This window comes from Elephas maximus, chromosome 16 (assembly GCF_024166365.1).
Source record: "Elephas maximus indicus isolate mEleMax1 chromosome 16, mEleMax1 primary haplotype, whole genome shotgun sequence".
Classification (NCBI taxonomy): domain Eukaryota; kingdom Metazoa; phylum Chordata; class Mammalia; order Proboscidea; family Elephantidae; genus Elephas; species Elephas maximus.
Genome location: NC_064834.1, coordinates 10,287,604 through 10,306,212, shown reverse-complemented (window position 1 = coordinate 10,306,212; position 18,609 = coordinate 10,287,604). Strand labels below are relative to the sequence as shown.

At 44.7% G+C, this 18,609-nt stretch overlaps 1 protein-coding gene across 12 annotated transcripts in view; it reads right to left on the bottom strand.

Moving 5' to 3' along the window:
- The window catches only part of KCNMA1 (potassium calcium-activated channel subfamily M alpha 1), a 916,342-nt gene that overhangs the window by 127,462 nt on the left and 770,271 nt on the right, over window positions 1-18,609 (bottom strand). For all 12 annotated transcript variants that reach the window (XM_049856148.1, XM_049856139.1, XM_049856140.1 and 9 more), the window contains 3 exons: window positions 10,819-10,942; window positions 5,681-5,905; window positions 1,707-1,899 (listed from right to left, as the gene is read on the bottom strand). In XM_049856148.1, coding sequence (XP_049712105.1) covers window positions 1,707-1,899; window positions 5,681-5,905; window positions 10,819-10,942 — 542 coding nt within the window. The remainder of the gene's footprint in view (window positions 1-1,706; window positions 1,900-5,680; window positions 5,906-10,818; window positions 10,943-18,609) is intronic.

Sequence of the window (18,609 nt, the reverse complement as noted above, 5' to 3'; positions counted from 1 at the left end):
ACTGGCAGGCCCTAACCCAGAACCACACAGGGAATAGGCCCGTAGGGACTGTTGTTCCTGGCTCTGCTGCAATGCCGAGGAGACCCTAGAAGGGGGAGGTGGTGACGCGGGATGGACAACAGATAATGCAACACACAGGTCCAAGCTACATGATGGTGCAGAGCTTCCAGAGAAGTCCAGCGGGCGAGACCCCTGCTCAGCTGTCAGGAAAGCAGTGCTTCACATTCTGCCGGAGTCCCTGGGTGATGCTAACGGTTAATGCAGTTGGCTGCTTAGTAAAGTTAGAAGTTCAAATCCACCCAGAGGCACCTTGGAAGAAAGTCTTGGCGGTCTACTTTTGAAAAATCAGCCATTGAAAACCCCACAGAGCGTGGTTCTACTCTGACACACATAGGGTCACCATGAGTCAGAACCGACTTGACAACAACTAGCTTTTTTTGTTTTTTGCTTTCACATCCCATTAGCTAGAGTTCTCATGGGCTACACTGGAAACTATGCCACTGGTATTTTAAATACAAGCAAGGTCACACATCATGGACAGATTTCAGTGGAGCTTCCAGAGTAAAAGAGACTAGAAAGAAAGTCCTGGCAATCTACGTGCAGAAACTAGCCAATGAAAACCTGAAGGATCACAACAGGACATTGTCCAAGTAGACTGCTTTGGGCATATCATCAGGAAGTATCAATCACTGGAGAAGGACATCATATTTGGTGAAGGAGAGAGCCAGCGAGGGTGAGGGAGACCCTCAGTAAGATGGATTGGCACAACAGCTACAACGAGGAACTCGAATATGCTAGCTATCGTGAGGGTGACGCGAGACAATAACGTCGCCACGAGTTGGAGTCAACTTGATGGCAGTTATCTATGCTCCCTCAGCATTGGATCCTGGAATGATGGGATTCAGGAACCCATCTTGCACCCAATGCCACCCACCCAGTAGACCACATATGACAACGTCCCTGCAGTTCACGGCAAGCCTACATAGAGGTGTTACTCAGAGGAAAATCCCTGATAACCACAGCTGTCTGTTACAGGGTTTCTGCTATGCTCCCTCTCTAGGGCTCCTAGGGGACATCTTTGCTGGTAGCTACCCGACCAGGGTCCCAGAGCAAATGACAGGGCAGATGGGGGCAGAACAGAGAAGACTCAAGTGCGTTACTTATTGCTCTTGTGCCTCCTATGGAGAACGCATGGGCCGCCAAGTGCCACCTCTTGCTAAATGACTTTTAGGGCTTGTAGGGTCCCCATTCTCCAGCTATCACCATTCCTTGGCCAACGCCATCTCAGATGCAGCTATAATAAAGGTAAAGCTTAATTCGTCCATCCTAGATGGCAAAAACATATATTGGGAAGAAGCACTGGAACTGTTCAGCCAGCATCTTTTTAGTGCTCCAACATTTAGCTAGTGACCCTGGTCATAAAGTCACCAGGAAGGCGGCGGGGGTGGGGGTGGCAATTTAAAGGTTTGTTTACTCTCCCGGAAGGTAGCCTGTTCTGGCGTGTGGGTGTTCAGGTCTCAAGCCTGCTTCCCGGGATGGCGAGAAGAGGTGGCAGATGCCCCTTTAAAAGTTGTCCCAGCGCCCAGCAGGTTTCACTGCCAGGCAGGCTGATGTGAGCCTCTTTGAATTACCAAGTGAAGGATATCCCTCTTGCCAGCCCCTGTCCCCCGCAGGCACAGTGGAGAAGTATTACAGGCTGTCCTTACCTTGGGAATTAGCCTGCAAGACCCCAATGCTGTCATCAAACTGCATAGATTTGATGTTGAGTGACGCCAAGATGCATTCCTTGTCCTGCAGCGAAGTATCATCAATATTATTCTGATTGGCTGACAGGATAACGCACATGTCACAGAGGTTGATGTTGACGGCCCTTAAATCAGCCCGACTTAATGGTGTACCCTTTGGTGGAGAGGGAAGGAAAAAAAGAAGAAGAAGAAGCAAAAGTGAGACCGAGGGAGAAGAAGGACAGAGGGAAAAAATAAATAAATAAAAACAAATTAAAGACTGAGCCAGAGCTTTGGGAAATTATTTAACAAGCATCTTTTTTATGCCTTGACATTAAGCCGGCCTAACTACATTCAAGGGAATAGGAGCCGTGTGCTAATCTAAAGGGTAGTTGGTGCTGATGGCAGCATTTCAGGCCTGCTCTCAATCCTCAATCAAGCTGTTACTCACAAACGAGGGAGAGGCCTAATGCCAGGGTTCTACATCTTCTTCCTGCCTGGAAATTGTCTTGATTTAAGTAACTGTCCTGTGGCAACCTCTGGCTTTCAGACTGGAACGAGAGGGTGGGTTGCAAATGCCTGTTTATTTAATAGCAGGTCACTTCTGTCTGGGGCGAAAGACAGCCGCTGCAACTAGAATTTCCGAGGCAGCCAAGGGGAAGCAGCCAGCGAGCATGGTGTGATGAGGTAGGGCTGAAATTTAGAGGAGACAGGCGGTGAGAGGGGAGTTGGAATTAATCCGTATCTTGCAAAGGGGAGATGGAAAGGAGTTACACTTCAGGCCATATAATTTCATTGCGTGTTTCCAACAAGGAAAAAAAGGAAAAGGAATCGTCTAATTGTCCAACAACAGAGCAATGGTTAAATACACCATCGGGCCTATGTAAGACTGAAGACAAGGCACCCAGTAGGCAAAGACACGGAGAAAGCTCTCCATGAAGGTATTGACTGGGGAAAAAAAAAGGGTAGAAAAAAAAGTTCTAGAATAATTTGTAAAATATGATTTCATTTACATAAAAAAAATCCCACAAAGCAAAACTCTATATTTATGAATGCATTTAAAAATGTATGTAAATTCATAGGGAAAGCTCAGAAAAAATACACACTGAACTAATAATGGTAATTACCTCTGGGGAGGGAAAATGGGATTGGAAGGTGAAGGGGGAATTTTGCTTTTGACTTCATATACTTCTGTTTTGTTTGAATATTTTATAACGAGAACATATTTGTATATTACTTATGTAATTAAAAATAAATAAGTCAATAAACGTATTTTTTAAATGCTATAACAAACAGAAAGACAGTGGAAAAAAACCCAGGTCAAGTCAGTAATGGTGGGGAGCTGAGGAATGCTGCCATAGGAAAATAGAAGGATTAGTGTTGGAGGAGAGGGACATGACCTCCATGAGCTCTGTGTCCTCAGGAGGGAACACAGAGTAACTTCTCAGGCTACCTGACAAATGAGGTGCCACGTGGTAGCGTCATTTTAGGGTTCACGCCCAGCAACCAGCCTCGTTGGCCCTCCAGCCTGAACTCAGCTCCTGCTCTGCCTACATGGAGACATGAGTTGCCTTCTACTCGCTGACTGTAAGGAGTGGGTTGGCCAACCGCCATATATTCCTGGATGCCTTCTTCTCATTCCCCTTCCTGGAGACGTAGCTTTGGAAAGATGGAACTTGGCCGTAGAGGCCAAGGCCATCAACTCTCTTGTACAACTCAATGGCTGTCATAATCCTATTCTCAGCCCCTAAATATTGCTGGAAAGTGGAATAATGGAAGAAGGGGTATTTAGTGTTGTGGGTGCTGGGAAGCTTCTGGTTCCAGCCTCAGGACCACTGTCTTTAAAGAGAAGAGGGAGAAAGCCTTCTTCTCCTATGATCTTTTGGTATAAAATCAGTCTGACCAACTTCCTGAATCATTCTGCTAGTTTATGAAAATATACTGATGATCGAGGCTAGTCCATAAGCCTCCATTGCCTACATTCATATTCTTTTCATTTTCACCTTGTAGAGAATCCAGCAGTAATTGTGATCTAAAACAATCCCCATGCATTTGTATTTGCGTGATTTTAAAACACCAGAAATACAAATGACGTACACAGCAACACCTTCTGTTTCTCTGGGCTGGCCGGACACATGGGGTGCTGTTTAAACAATGAAATACGTGAAGACATAGGGGAAAGCCATTTTGCACAAATACGCTGTGCCTGAGTATGCTACATTTTGGAGGATTTGACAAGCACCTGCAAATACGAGAGCTCATTCGTGTATATATAGGCAAGTGAGTGGATGTGCAGAAAGGGCATATGGAAGGAAATACACACAGACATCAAACATCACAGACGCACACCCAACAGAAACACATACACACACACCAAACATCACATATACCCAATATGAACGCACACTCACACATACACACAGACTTACGTATTCCAGGAAATAACTGAACATACTCTTTACAAAGATACTTTTAGAGTCCAGTCCAAAATGTGTTCCCAAGTCACCTTGGGAACAGCACAGGTAGAAAGATAATCATGGAGATATATCATGAAATCGACCACATTTCTGAAATTAGCCAGGGATATATCTGTCCCTGCTCTTCTACAGGTGTGATACTTGTGTGTGTGCTGGTGGCTATGTTAGACTGGGGATGTTCACTAAATCAGTGAGTTTGGGGGCCTGCATTCAAAAGAGAGTTGTCTGACGTTTTTCTTGCTTCTTTAAATATCTATTAAATACCTACTGTCCCAGGCATGGAAACCCTGGTGGCATAATAGTTAAGTGCTACGGCTGCTAATCAAAGGGTCCGCAGTTTGAATCTGCCAGGCGCTCCTTGGAAACCCTATGGGGCAGTTCTACTCTGTCCTATAAGGTCGCTATGAGTCGGAATCGACTCAACGGCACTGGGTTTGGTTTTTTGGTTGGTCCCAGGCATTATTATGTGAGGTCAGTGGTGGCTAGGAATGGATATTACATGGACATGTAATGGACATGTTTTTATGTGTTCTTTAATGAATTATATTACTTAACTCTTTTTTTTCTCTCTCTCTCTCACATTTCTTGGGTTCTAGAAGCTGACTGAAAGGAAAGAATTGATTTCAGCTCCATAAGGTGGGAAGAAGACCTCTTGAAATGTACCTCAAATCCATGTGCTTCAGTTTTAGAGATGTGAATTTCCAAGAAAAAATGTTGAAAGGATGAGTACTTAGATGGATTTGTGACATGGAGAAATACATTAAATGCTGACATGCACAATACTCAACGAATTTTGAGAGTTTATGAAAGCACACTGATGATTAAAGCTAGTTAGCTACATGATTCCTACATCATGAATCCCATATCCTCACACTGAATTATGAAGCCACAAACTGCTCCTTTGAGATTGAGATCATAGCGTTTTGTAACCAAGAGCATGATATGCACACACTAACCCATGAAAAAGCTGCTGCTGAGCTGTTAAAGGAATAGGGCTGGACGGCTTTGCCAAGTGTACAGCAGAGGTAAATAAGGAGCTCTGCTGTTTATATTTAGTTAGGAAGAGAAAGCACCACAGATCAAGGCTTCCCCAAACACTGACAATGTCAGGTAAAATGCTGGAAAAAATTTCATAAGTGAATTCTGTAATTAAGCATCACAATTCCACAACATACTAGGTTTGTGTAGGCAAGGGAAGAGGCGTTTAGACAACGATGTGGCTAACACGTTCGATACCAGCTGAACTTCATCCCTGATGAGGGACTGAACTGGGCTGTAAATTCCTTCTAATAAGGTCTCCCAGGGTTTGGCTTTTCCTAGATGGAGCAGAGGGGAAGGGCTGAGTCCTCAGGCCCATAAGCAGGTGAAGAAGCAGAGGGTGATCAAAGCTACACCTATTACACCCATCTGGGATTTTCTTTTGTGAATGAAAAAAAAAGGAAGAAAAAAGCATCACTAACGTGATGACCTTGAACTTACAGGCAATATGGACACTTTGGGGAAGTTGTGAAGCGTCTCCCATTCCCGCTTGAGGTACTCAATGGAGCCCACAAACACAATGTGCTTGAGCTCGTGGTAATGGAAGTTGCTGGCACGGAGCGGCATCACCAGGTTCCGGAGCCCAATCAAGGCTGAACTGACATCGCCGAAGATGCAGACCACAACGTGGCCACTCAGCACGGTCATGGCGGCTTCGCTGCGAGTCTGCAAGGAGAACAAGGCCGTGGGCAGTGCCAAGGAGACCTCACAGGGTGGTGACAAGGAGCAAAGAAATAATTTGAGCAAAGCATCTAATACACATTTGCTGAGTGTTTACTATGTGCTATTATTTCTATTTCATCAATGTTATATACATGACATGTATATCTATAATTTTGAGTATGTGTATATAGATTATGTTTATGAAATAAATATATGTAATCTTACATCCATACATATCCCTACCTGGTGGTGCAACGATTAAGTGTGTGATTTCTAACCGAAAGGTTGACAGTTTGAGCCCACCAGTGGCACTGCGGGAGAAGGACCTGTCGGTCTGCTCCCGTAAAGATCAAAAAGAAAAAAATTTTTTTTTTTTTTTTGCCTAGAAAACCCTATGGGGCAATTCTACTCGTCACTTGGTGTCGCTGTGAGTCAAAAATCGACTTGATGACACCTACCAACAACAATAGGAGGGAATAGAAATAGAAAAGTATTTTCTATTTTGGAGGATTTGAAAAACACCTGCAAATACGAGTGCTCCTGCTCCGCCTACGTGGAGACCCAAGTTGCCTTCTACTTACTGACTGTAGCGAGCAGGTTTGCCAACTGCTGTGAAATTGTCTTAGTTTCCACGAGATTGATGATGAAATGAGCTGCCTTTTCTACCTCTCTTGCTGAGATGATGGTAAATGGTCAGATCCCTATATTGGGCTCAGCTCGAGATATTGAGTATTGAGTTCCAGACCCATCAGAGACGTTCCAGCACTCTTCTCTACCCTCTAACCAGGAAGAAACATGAGCACCCATCCATCCATGCCCCAGAATGATGTCCTAAGAGTAGAGAATGATGTCCTAAGCCAGAGGTTGGCAACTATGACCCATGGGCCAAATCTGGTCCACCACTTGTTTTTGTACAGCCAGCGAGCTGGGAATAGTTTTTAGATTCTAAAATGGTTGGAAAAATCAAAAGAACACTACTTCATAACATGTGAAAATTTTATGAAATTCCAATTCTAATAAAGTTTTATTGGAATACAGCCAAGCTCCTTCATGTAGGTATTGCCTATGACTGCTTTCAGCTGCAATGGCAGAGTTGAGTAGTTGCAACAGTGACAGTATGGTCAGCAAAGCCTAAAATATTTACTCTCTGGCTCTTCACAGAATAAGTTTGCTGATTCCTTTCCTAAACCAGTGCTGCCTTGAGGTTTGCAGGGGCTTGCCTGGAGCGGGACAGGTTGTGTAAGTCATTCAAAGGAAGCCCTCCAAATAATCATTACAAGATCCGGCCAACACACCTCATACGCAGCCACCACTTGTCTGTCAGTGAACACTTGTGTATTGCTATCATGCTGAACGGTTTTCAGTGGAGCTTGCAGATTAAGATAGACTAGGAAGAAAGGCCTGGAGGCCTACCTCCTAAATTCGGCCAATGAAAACCCTATGGATTATAATGGTCAGATTCCCAACCGATCATGGGGATGGTGCAGGACTAGCCAGGGTTTTATTCCACTGTGCACCAGGTTGCCATGAGTCAAGGGCCAACTCGACGACAGCTAACAACAGCAGAGGTAGATCAGCAAGGGCAACAAACCCATATCTTCCCCCTACTCTAGACCTGTACCTACAAAGGAGACAGATAAGAGAATAAAATCGCACCAGGCAGAGGCAGACCACAGCTTCTTAGGAAATGAAATGGTTAGCAGCTGCTGGTCCTATTGCTCACTGCGCTAGCCAAGAGCACAACACAGGGAGGTCAGCCTTTCTCTGCCTCTCCTCTGGCCCAGTGCCTTCCCTCTTCCCTTCCTTCCTCCCCGTCCACTTATTACATGCCTGGATGGCCCCATGAGGCTTATAACGCTGTGGGGAGGCATATTAATGTCCACTGCACATATCAAACTCTGCTTGATTTAATCCCTAGAATTGACCGCTGTATTGATTGTTTAAATGCCAATATTGCAATTCACGACAATGTCAGGGTTATTACAGTAACCCCCAAGGAAATGGGGAAGCTAGCTTTCACTCCCTGATCATTAGACTAAAGCAGAGGCTGTCACCATTATTGGTTTCCCTCTGCAACAGTGCAGGGAAAGCTGAGACACAGGCTTTAAGAAATGCCTTATAAACGGTGACCAAGTGAGGAGCCACTGGGGAGCTCCTATCATATATCACTGCTTCATGGAGAAGAACCTAAGTTAGTTATCTTGGCTTCCTGGAAGTGTGGGTGCTTGTGCTTGGGTACCGCCAGCAGTGGGTCATCCAGTCTGTAACATGCTGCGATGGGTCTCCTAATTATTTCTAATTGACCACGTCATCCAGGAAGCTAGCTTCCATCAACAAGCCAGAAGAATACAAACTGGGTCTAGGGTGAGGGCTGGAAATCTTGACTGGGGAAGTGAGGAAGGGACCAGTTAGCAGAGTGATTGAGGCACAGATGCTGAGACTAGGAGCTTAGATCTAGGGACCAAAACACCAGTCCCCAGACCAGCCACAGCACCATCACCTGGAGAATTTTGCAAATATGCCAATTCCTGGGCGTTAGCCCTGGAGAGTCTCATTCTGCCAAGGTTAAGGCCCATTAGATAATCTATAGTCCATGGGCGGTGCAAACAGTTAATGTGCTCAACTGCTAACTGAAAGGTTGGAGGTTTGAGTCTACCTAGAGGTGCCTCAGAAGAAAGGCCTGGCAATCTACTTCTAAAAAAATCAGCCATTGAACATCCCATGGAGCACAGATCTATACACATGGGGTCGCCATGAGTCAGAAGCAACCGCACGGCAACTGGTATTTTAGAGAAAATGCTTACTCCTGCATCTTGGATACCCTATGCATACTTCAAGGACTAACCTAAGCTAGGTCGCAATGGCCTTAAATATCTTCTAAGTATAGCCTGTCGGTATCCGACAGGACTTCCCTGGACGCTCAAACACATCTAAGTTCATGCCCCCTGGATTTGAATGGCTCTTGGTATCTTGTATCACTTAGCTTTTAATACATTGCTTCGTGGTTACATTTTATATTTTCTCTTTAACTAGGCTGTCATTTCCTGGAGATTGGGGTCATCCATCTATTTTCTAACCCCGCAAGCTGTTAGTGTCCTGCACCCAGCAGGTATACCCTACTCCAAGGTGTCTTCACGTAGCTTGGCCCTTCCTGTCATTCTCATCTCCGCCCAAGGGTACTTTAGAGAGGGCTCCCTGGACCAGAGTGCACCTCCAGCCCTTCGCAGCCCTTCACTCTGCTTTGCTTCCTTCATAGCATTTACTGATACCTGAAATGTTATTACCTACTCGTTTGTCTACCTGGCAGTCCTCTCTTTGTCCCCACTAGAAGACAAGCTCTATGACAGCAGCTGCTGTTTGGTTTTCTCATTGTATCCCTGGCAGCTAGAAGAGTGCCCAGCTCATAGCAGGCCCATATAAACATTTGCTGAATGATGTTATTTCTCAGGTGAGAGAAGTAGTAACTCACTGCACTAAACTCCTGCACAGTCGTAGGGGATGGTGGTAGGGTATCAATTAGCATGGACTCCTCAGGATTGCCTAGGCAAGCCATTAAAACCCTGAGTTCCAGACCTAGCTCCCAGCCTATGAACTGCTACAGGTGGGTGATGCCACGCTGAGCTAAGACCACCAGAGCAGAAGTGTGCTGGCTACGATGTCAGAATACAGACATAGAAAGTAGCCTTGTGGTGAGAACTAGTTGTACTCCCAGTAAGTTGGGCAATGGCTGTTTTGGGGGAATCTGGACTTTCTGTCCTTTGCCCATGACTTTCACACCTCCTAGACAGCATCCAGCACACCGCTGTATTGTCCCTTATGATTGAATTGGGAGAACAAGCACACATTTGGATAAAACACAAGGAAAAACCTAGAGAATTAGAGTAAAGAGCCACTCTGAGTACCTGGAACAGTCCTTGTTTAGGAAAGTGGCCACAACATCAGGAATGATGGGGTTTTTCTGGCTAACAGAAGGAACATGCCACAGCAATCTAGGGGTTGGGAGCATGAGGAAGAAAGCACCCTTCTGTGTGATCTTCCTGATTTGAATCCATTTTTCATGGGTTAACAAGATAATAAAATTCAAGAAAGTCAGTGTGGGCACTAAAACTTAAAGATTTTCATAGGACAAGAGTGAAGAATAGAATGAGATTGTTATGTTGACGTTCCAGGGACAGACTAGAGGAAGCTCACTGCTTCTACTGGATGTTCATAAGCCAACCAAGAAATAGGGCTTTGAACCCTTGGCCTCCCAGGTGGACCCATGATTCATCACTGTCATCATCAGCAAACGGATTTAATTAAATACGCTAAGAAGGGTCACAATTATACAAGGCTTGGTGTCTGCTTCTGTGTTGTTTTAACTATAAGAATACAAGACATTGTCATGAACACATAACAATATGCAATAGCATTCAGCCTCCCTCATAGCATTCAATAATAATAAGAGGCAACTTTATTGAATCATATGTCAGGTTCTGTTCTAAGTCCTTCATAAGCATTATCTTTTAATCTTCACCTCCACCCTAGAGTTTGGGACTATTCTCATCTTCATACAGATAAGAAAACCCAAGCGCAGAGAAGTCTGGTGATTTGTCCACAGTCAGGCAGCTCCTAAGTGGTACAGGCAGGCTCTGACCCCAGAGCTGCATCCACAGGAATCACGGTAAATACCACCTCCCATGATGCCTTCCTTAGCATGTCATCAACCACGACGTAATGAGTGAATATTCAGAGATTGGGAATTCTACTCTCAGTTCATGTCCTGATTACAGGTCTAGCTTATTCAACATGTGTTCCCAATTTCAATTATCAAAAATAATCAGGACCAGTGACTGCATCACCCCACCATCCAGGTAGGAAAGCCTCACTCCTAGCAGATGGAGGTTGGGACAGAAGTGGAAGGCACCAGCTCTCACCAGAATGACCTTCTCTATTTCCTTGGGAGCACACCAGTGAAACATTCCAGTAGAGTCATACTTCTTCACATTGGAGTCCATGTTGTCAATCTGATCATTGCCAGGAATTAACAAAGGGTCATGCCTGGGGAGAGAAGGACAGGAAAACTTAAGTGGAAAATGTGATAAATTATAAATGGAAAGTGTCCCCAGAGTTATTTCTCAGAGGAGACAAAAGATGGAGGAGAAGCGATTTGGTTGCAGAACCCATTCTTTAAAAGACAACTGCCCAAACCACCACCACCCACCGGGAACTACAATCTGAACTTGGTCAGGTGATGATTCTGCCTTTCTCCTCTTCCTCTTTTCCTGAAATGGCCGTCACATCATCTGGTGGACTCAGCTGTCTTTTTAACAGATACCTCACTCCTCCCACTCTCGCTTTACCAGCTATCTAATCTCCCCAGCGTCCATGCACACACGCACGCGCACACACGCGTGCACACACACACACCAAAGGGTTGCTATTAGCATTGGCAATGAAAAGGAAGGAATGGGAATAGAGCCTCATGCTGGCTGACTGGCATGAGGATGGAAAGCCAATTACTTGCTCTTTCTGACTACAACTTCTGACGTGATGCTCTTCGCAGTAAAAGCTTTAACAGGCTGCACTTTAAATATTTTAGCAATTTGCCCAATCAGATTTGGCTCTCCCAGGCTGAAGCCCTTTAAAGATTCAGCAGCATGTCACTTTAGAGCAGATTGACTACCAAATGCCCACATCTGGAATACATGATTTCAATATTAAATAGCAGCCCTCTCTCCTTGCCTTGACAACTGTATTTGTACTCACCATCCAATGACTGTCTCCCCCACCCCCTCCGCCTCCACCTCCCAACTACAGCGCTCCTTGGTTGAGAATGACAAGCTCAGAAGCAGTTTAATAGACTTGTCTTGAATTTTCAGGGCTACATTTCATCTACTCTTGCCTTGTTTTTTTGATGGAAAAGGAAGCTGCTTCTACAGAGTGCCTTAGACCTCCCTTCCTGTGTGTCGGCAGAGTAACCACCAGAATCACAATAGAATTAGGCAGGTCGCGTTCACTGTCCGAGATTCTATCTGTTAGTGATTCTGCATCTCAGCTTGGGGGGAAGTCAATGTTGGTCTCCACGACATTGACCTCATATAATTAGGATACTGTCCCAGGTATACCAGTTATCCCTGCAACTCAGCTAGCTCCCCTAAACAGCAGTACCAATCAAGGATTGAAAATACCAACAGGCTCAAATTTTAGTGTCTGCTGGACTTGAACTGCTGACCTTTTGGTTAGCAGCCGAGCTCTTAACCACTGCGTCACCAGGGCTCCAAATTTTCTATTTTAAGATTCAAAAGGTGGCCTCTTTAGTTTTTAGTATTTTTCCCTCTGAAAGTTCTCTATTCTGACTCTTCGTATTTATATGTCCAGAACACAGAGAATAGGACAGCAGTCTCTCTTATAACGTCTACAGACTCAGAATTAAGCTTCTGGCTTATCTACCATGATGTTCCCAATATGCCCACCCTCAGCTAGGATGAGAAAATTCTCTCATGGCGTTTATTTATTCCTGAGAACTTGCTTTGCAGCTATACCAAATGACAAATATCATCTGAGGCATTCCTGCAAAGTTATCTTCAATGAACATGCTAGAAGATGACAGGAACTGCCATATCTGCTCTTCAAAGAAGCACAATCCAACCATCATAGCCTCTCAATGGCTGGGCTATTGAGAGGTCCTGAGGTGTTGTAAACCCCTAGACCACCTTTCAAGAATTGAACTAGATCAAAAATGTTAAAATCAAATGGTACTTGATGATAAGAAATGGTCACAGATCGGGGCAAGAGAAAATTTCAATTTTTTTTCCTGTCCTTGAAGAATCTTTAATAGTTCCACAGATAATCCACCATCTGGGACAAAAGCAACCATAAAGAAGAGGTTCGGGAAAATGAAGGGAACGAACACACCCCCTAGTCCAGAAGAACATATTTTAGTTACGAAAGGATCTTAAATGAATTTGTCCTGAAGATACAGCAACCAAAATCAAACCAAACCCATTGCCATCAAGTCAGTTCTGACTCATAGCAACCACACGGTTTCCAAGGCTGTAAATCTCTAGGAAGCAGACTGCCACATCATCTTACTTACGAGAAGCCGCAGGTGGTTTTGAACCACCAACCTTTCAGTTAGCAGTTGATCGCTTTAACCACTGCACCACCTTGGCTCCTTAAAGTTCAAATCCTCTTGCTCTGTTTATTGGTTGGAGAGTAAGTGCCATCTCAGGAAGGTCTGAGACCTTCTGCCAATGCATTCAGGATTTAAAAGTTACCCAGGACTATGTTCAGGTAATACTAGCAAGCAAGCAAAGGATACAGCAAGCTGGCTAAAATTCCTTTTAGAAAATATGTGCCTTGGGAGAGATACATTTTGGACCAACGTTGGGCATCAAAAGGCTGGTGGGCACTGAGTAAAGGAAATAAAGTTTTTGGAAGGAAGATGGGAAATAGAAGCACTGAAACCTGATGGCTTTATCATTCCATTAAGGGCCAGCACTATTCCACATTCAGAGGGTCCCACTGTTTGGGAAGAAGCTTGATTCATTCCAGCAACAAGAGAGTCTGAAACCACTTCAGGTACTTTCTCTACCATGGTAATTTCTTCACCACGTCTGCTGCTATAGAAATTTCTCGTGCCTTAGGTTGGCTCAGGAGTCAGTGGGTGGTGCAACCGGTTAACATACTTGGCTGCTAACTGAAAGGTTGGAGGTTCCTGTCCACTCAGAGGTGCCTTGGAAAAAAAGACTGGTGACCTACTTATGAAAAATCAGCCACTGAAAACCCTATGGAGCACGGCTCTACTCTGACACACGGGGTTGCCGCGAGCTGGAGTTAACACAATGGCAACTGATTATCTATCTGTCTAGAGTCTCTGGGTGGTGTAAAATATTAAAGTTCTCAGCTGCTAATACAAAGGTTGGAGGTTAGGGTCCACCCAAAGGTGCCTCAGAAGAAAGGCCCGGCAATCTACTTCTGAAAAGTCAGCCACTGAAAACCCTATGGACATGCACTGCTGGTGGGAATGTAAAATAAAACAACCACTGTGGAAAATAACATAGTGCCTCCTTAAAAAGCTGGGAATAAAAACACCATACGATCCAGCAGTCTTACTCCTAGGAACATATCCTAGAGAAATAATAGCCAATACATGAACAGACACATGCACACCCATGTTCAGTGCAGCATTATTCACAACACCAAAAAGATGGAAACAACCTAAGTGTCCATCAACAGATGAATGGATAAACAAATTAAGGTACATACACAAAATGGAATACTAAGCAACAATAAAGAGCAATGATGAAGCCAAAAAATATCTCATAATATGGATGACTCTGGAGGGCATTATGCTTAGTGAAGTAAGTCAATCACATAAGGACAAATATTGTATGAGACCACTATTATAAAAACCTAAGAAAAGGTTTACACACAGAAAAAAAAAAATCTTTGATGGTTATGAGGGAGGGGAGGGGTGGGGAGGTGAAATAATTAGAATAATTAGAAAGTAGACAAGCATTAATTTTGGTGACGGAAAAGACAACATACAATATAGGGGAAGTTAGCACAACTTGAGTACAGCAAAGTCATTGAAGCTTCCTAGATACATCCAAACACCTTGAGGAAGCGAGTTTCTGGTGCTGAGGCCTTGGGACAACGGTCTTGGCAGACATCTTGGCGGACGATGATCAATTGGCATAACACCACTCCTAAAGAAAATATTCTACATCCTACTTCGGTGAGTAGTGTCTGGGGTCTTAAAAGCTTGCGAGCGGCCATCTAAGATCCATCTATTGGTCCCATCACATTCAGAGCAAAGTAGGATGAAGAAAATCAAAGATACAAGTAAAATATTCGTCTGAAGGACTAATGGACCACCTGAACCACAGCCTCCACCGCCTCAGCCCAGGATTACATGGTACCTGGCTATCACCAAAAACTGCTCAGACAAGGATCGCAATAGAGGGTCCCAGACAGCGCAGGAGAAAAATGCAGAACAAAATTCAAATTCACAAAAAGAGACCGGACTTATTGGTCTGACAGAGATTGGAGGAACCCTTGAGACTATGGCCTCCGGACACCCTGCTAACTCAGAAATGAAGCCACACCCAGAGTCCACCTTTCAGCCAAAGATTAGACGGACCTATGAAACAAACAATAACACAAGTGAGGAATGTGCTTCTTAGTTTGATCAAGTACACGAGACCAAATGGGCAACATCTGCCCCAAAGCAAAGACGAGAAGGCAGGAAGGGACAGGAAAACTGGACAAATGAACATGGAGAATCCAGAGAAGAAAGGGAAATGGGGGGAGACTGTTGACACATTGCAGGAATTGCAACCAATGTCACAAAACAATTTGAGTATACATTTTTGAATGAGAAGGAAAAAAAAAAAAATAAGGAGGGCTGGTGAAAAAAAGGAAACCCTATGGAGCAGAGTTCTACTCTGACACACATGGGATCGCCACGGGTCAGAGTCAACACAATGGTAAGTGGTAGGTTGGCTTATGCTGCTGAGAGATCTCTGACTTAGGTGAAGAGCAGAGTCTGTTCACAGCAACTTCTTCTTCTAAACAGGGGTTTCTCAAATTTATATTAGTAGAAGAAAGTTCAAGCATTTACCAGAGAGCACCCCAATCAATGCTGCTGTGGTGAGGACAGGCCAAGGAGAAGAAGTGGGCAGTTTGTGGTACGTGGAAGGAAGGACCACCAGAAATCTCCTGGAATAAAACCTGCCAACATCACTGCTTACAGATGATGTAGAGAACCACTTCCAAAGGCTCTCAGACCACTCCTCACAGACCACTTAGTAGGAACCAAGGACCGATGTTAGAGACTGCCTTTCATGTCTTAGTTACTTCATGTATTTCCTCGATTCACAAAGTAATCCCCAACTTTCCTAAAATGCACCATAATTAATTCAAGGCTCATTTGTCACTAACAACTTAGCCTTTGCACTTGCCTTACTTGAGGCTAATAAGAGCTCTGCAAAGCATAGTGTATCTGCTGCATAGTTCGCCTTGAAGAAAAGCAGACATAATGTATCAGGGAGGCCCCAGCTCCCTTACTGGGCCCTGTTCATTTAAGGGAGAAAAGGATCCTGACACCAGTTTAGGAACTACATGAAGATATGCCAGAAATACATAACACCTTCTTCAAAGAGTTTGGGCCAATGTCCTCCCCTCCCCAACACACATATATAATTAGATCTGTTCTACCCAAGCGAGAACTTCTCCCTGGTCTTTAACTTATACCCACATTTGAGAATCAATACTTATGGCAGCCCAGCTCAAAGCAAGGAGGAAGCCTGGACATTGGCCAGTTAGTCTGGTGAGTGGAACCAACAGAATTGACTTCCAAAGGGGATGGAGCCAAAATGCCTGGCTTCAAGTACTGGCTCACCTTTACTTGCTCTGTTACGCCTTACCTCAGCTTCTCTATCTGTAAAATGGGAGTGTCAGTCGTCATTACTTAACAAATTACTGTGAGGATTAGGAGTAAATACATGCCATACACTCAGCCCTGAACTTGACACAGCACGTCTTCGGTAAGTGCTATTATTATTATCATTCTTTACACTTTGCATAGGGCCCACTCATGTATTTGTAGCTCTGCTTATGGTAAGTGGAGATAGAAAAGGTAGAGCGGTTCAGTAATAAAGATGTAAAGTTACTACTACAATTTCAGCTATTCCTGTTACTATGGCTGCTACGATAATGACGAGCTACTGTGAGTTGAACCCTTGCTGATGTTGCTGTGCTAAAATATTTACCTAGAGTTAATGATTTAATCATCGCAATAGCAGCTGGAGCTCATTTCTGTTATGTTTAACCTCTCCGTATAGATGGGAACAGAGCGGATAAGAGAAGTGGCTGAGATGGCACAGCGAGTGAAAGGAGCAAGGCTTTGAACCCAGAGGTCTGCTAGACTGAAGTCAATGCTGCTGGCCCCTCTTCCCCGCGTTCCTCCCCGCCCCCACTGCAGGAGCAGCCCTATCTTGTTCTCCACTGGCAGTGCCCCCAAGCACCAAAGCGAGGTAGGCCAGCATCACGTGCATTTCACGGGGCAGCCTGTGTGAGTCCTTGGTAGAAAACTACCACATTGTCAGGACCGTGTGCTAAGGAGAGGCTCAGTAGTCAGTTAAAGCTGAGCAAGCTTTTGTCCTGTCCCAAATACCTGAAGGCACCCTGGTTTTAAGAATGCCCACCTTTTTTTCTGAACAACAGAGATGCCTACAGAGCTGAATTTTTCATATCTATGTTCCCTGCATCTCAGCTCACACCGCCAATGTCCACAGCTAGAAATTAGCACGGCTGACTTCAAATACGGAAGAAAAGATCACTCTTTTGAGGGTTTGCAGAGCATGGAATGCCACTTGCCATCCATTAATCTCAGGAAGTGAACTAAATGCCAGGCTACGGCAGAAACACAAAAAGCTGGCCTAGGAGACAACAGCCTAGAGCAAAACCACAAATCCCCCTCCTAGAAAGCCCGGGGTGAGGAAGCCGCTGCTACATTTTAAACAGCACCGTTCCTCTTAAAGGCAAATCAGCAAATCTCAGTCTGTTCTGTGGCAGTGGGTTCAATACTTGGATTTCGGAAATTTACATTAAAGTACATGTAAGCAGAACAAAACAAAAAGTTATGAGAGGAAAGCTACAAAATGGTTTGAAAACCCCTGCTTGACCCTCACGACCTCATTCCTCCACAGGTGATAAGGGCTTTTTTTTTTTGGCTTTACAAACATCCCATTTCAATCGAGGCAGGCCCGCAGTGGTCTCTCTGGGAAATGGGAGGCTTGATAAAACACAGGCAAGTTTCTCATCCCTCTGCAAGTTCCTCATCCAAGTGGCAAATACTGATTTTATGGGGCATCTATTGGAAACCGAATGGGGCAGTTCCACCCTGTCCTATAGGGCCGCTGTGAGTTGGAATCGACTCAACGGCAACAGGTTTGGTTTTGGTTTATTCTGTCAGGCACAAGGCCGGCGGATATCATCGCATGCTCAGGCCTTGGGGCTTGGCTCACATGTTCCTCCTGAATGCATCCTCGAGGACCACAGAGATAGAAGTTATTTCCTCCTCCTAAACCAAACCGCTGCTGTCACGTCAACTCCAACTCATGGCGATCCCATGTGTGTCAGAGAACTGTGCTCCATAGGGCTTTCCATGGCTTATTTTTCAGCAGTAGGTTGCCAGGCCTTTCTTCCAAGGTGCTGCTGAGTGGACTCAAACTGCCAGCCTTTTAGTTAGCAGCCAAGCACGTTAACAGTTTGCGCCACCACCCAGAGATGCCTTCCCCTTCCAAGAGGTCCTATAGAACTGTGACAGATAATCTTTCAGAAATAATAATTTGCATGCCTTTCTCATTCATTGGGGGCTGAGCTCCATGACAGCAGGCAACTCCTTTTTTCCTCCTTTGTATGTCCAGCACCCAGTAGGGAGTACAAAGTAAATGCTCGGTAAATGACCAACCAGCATAAAAGCTGATGAATGATCTCTACTCTCAAGCACTCTTAATCAAGAGACTCACCATGCCTTTTATGGAGAACCCATTCACCTTTGATATCTTGCGACAGTCTGACGGTATCTGAATTAGGGCACAGAGCATTCACCGTAAGAAAGGGCTTCATGATCTGAAGGGTGACTCCAGACTGAGGTTCTAAGCAGTCAAGGCTGCAGCTGCTGTGACTAGTCAGCAGGGGTACACATGCTGGATGTC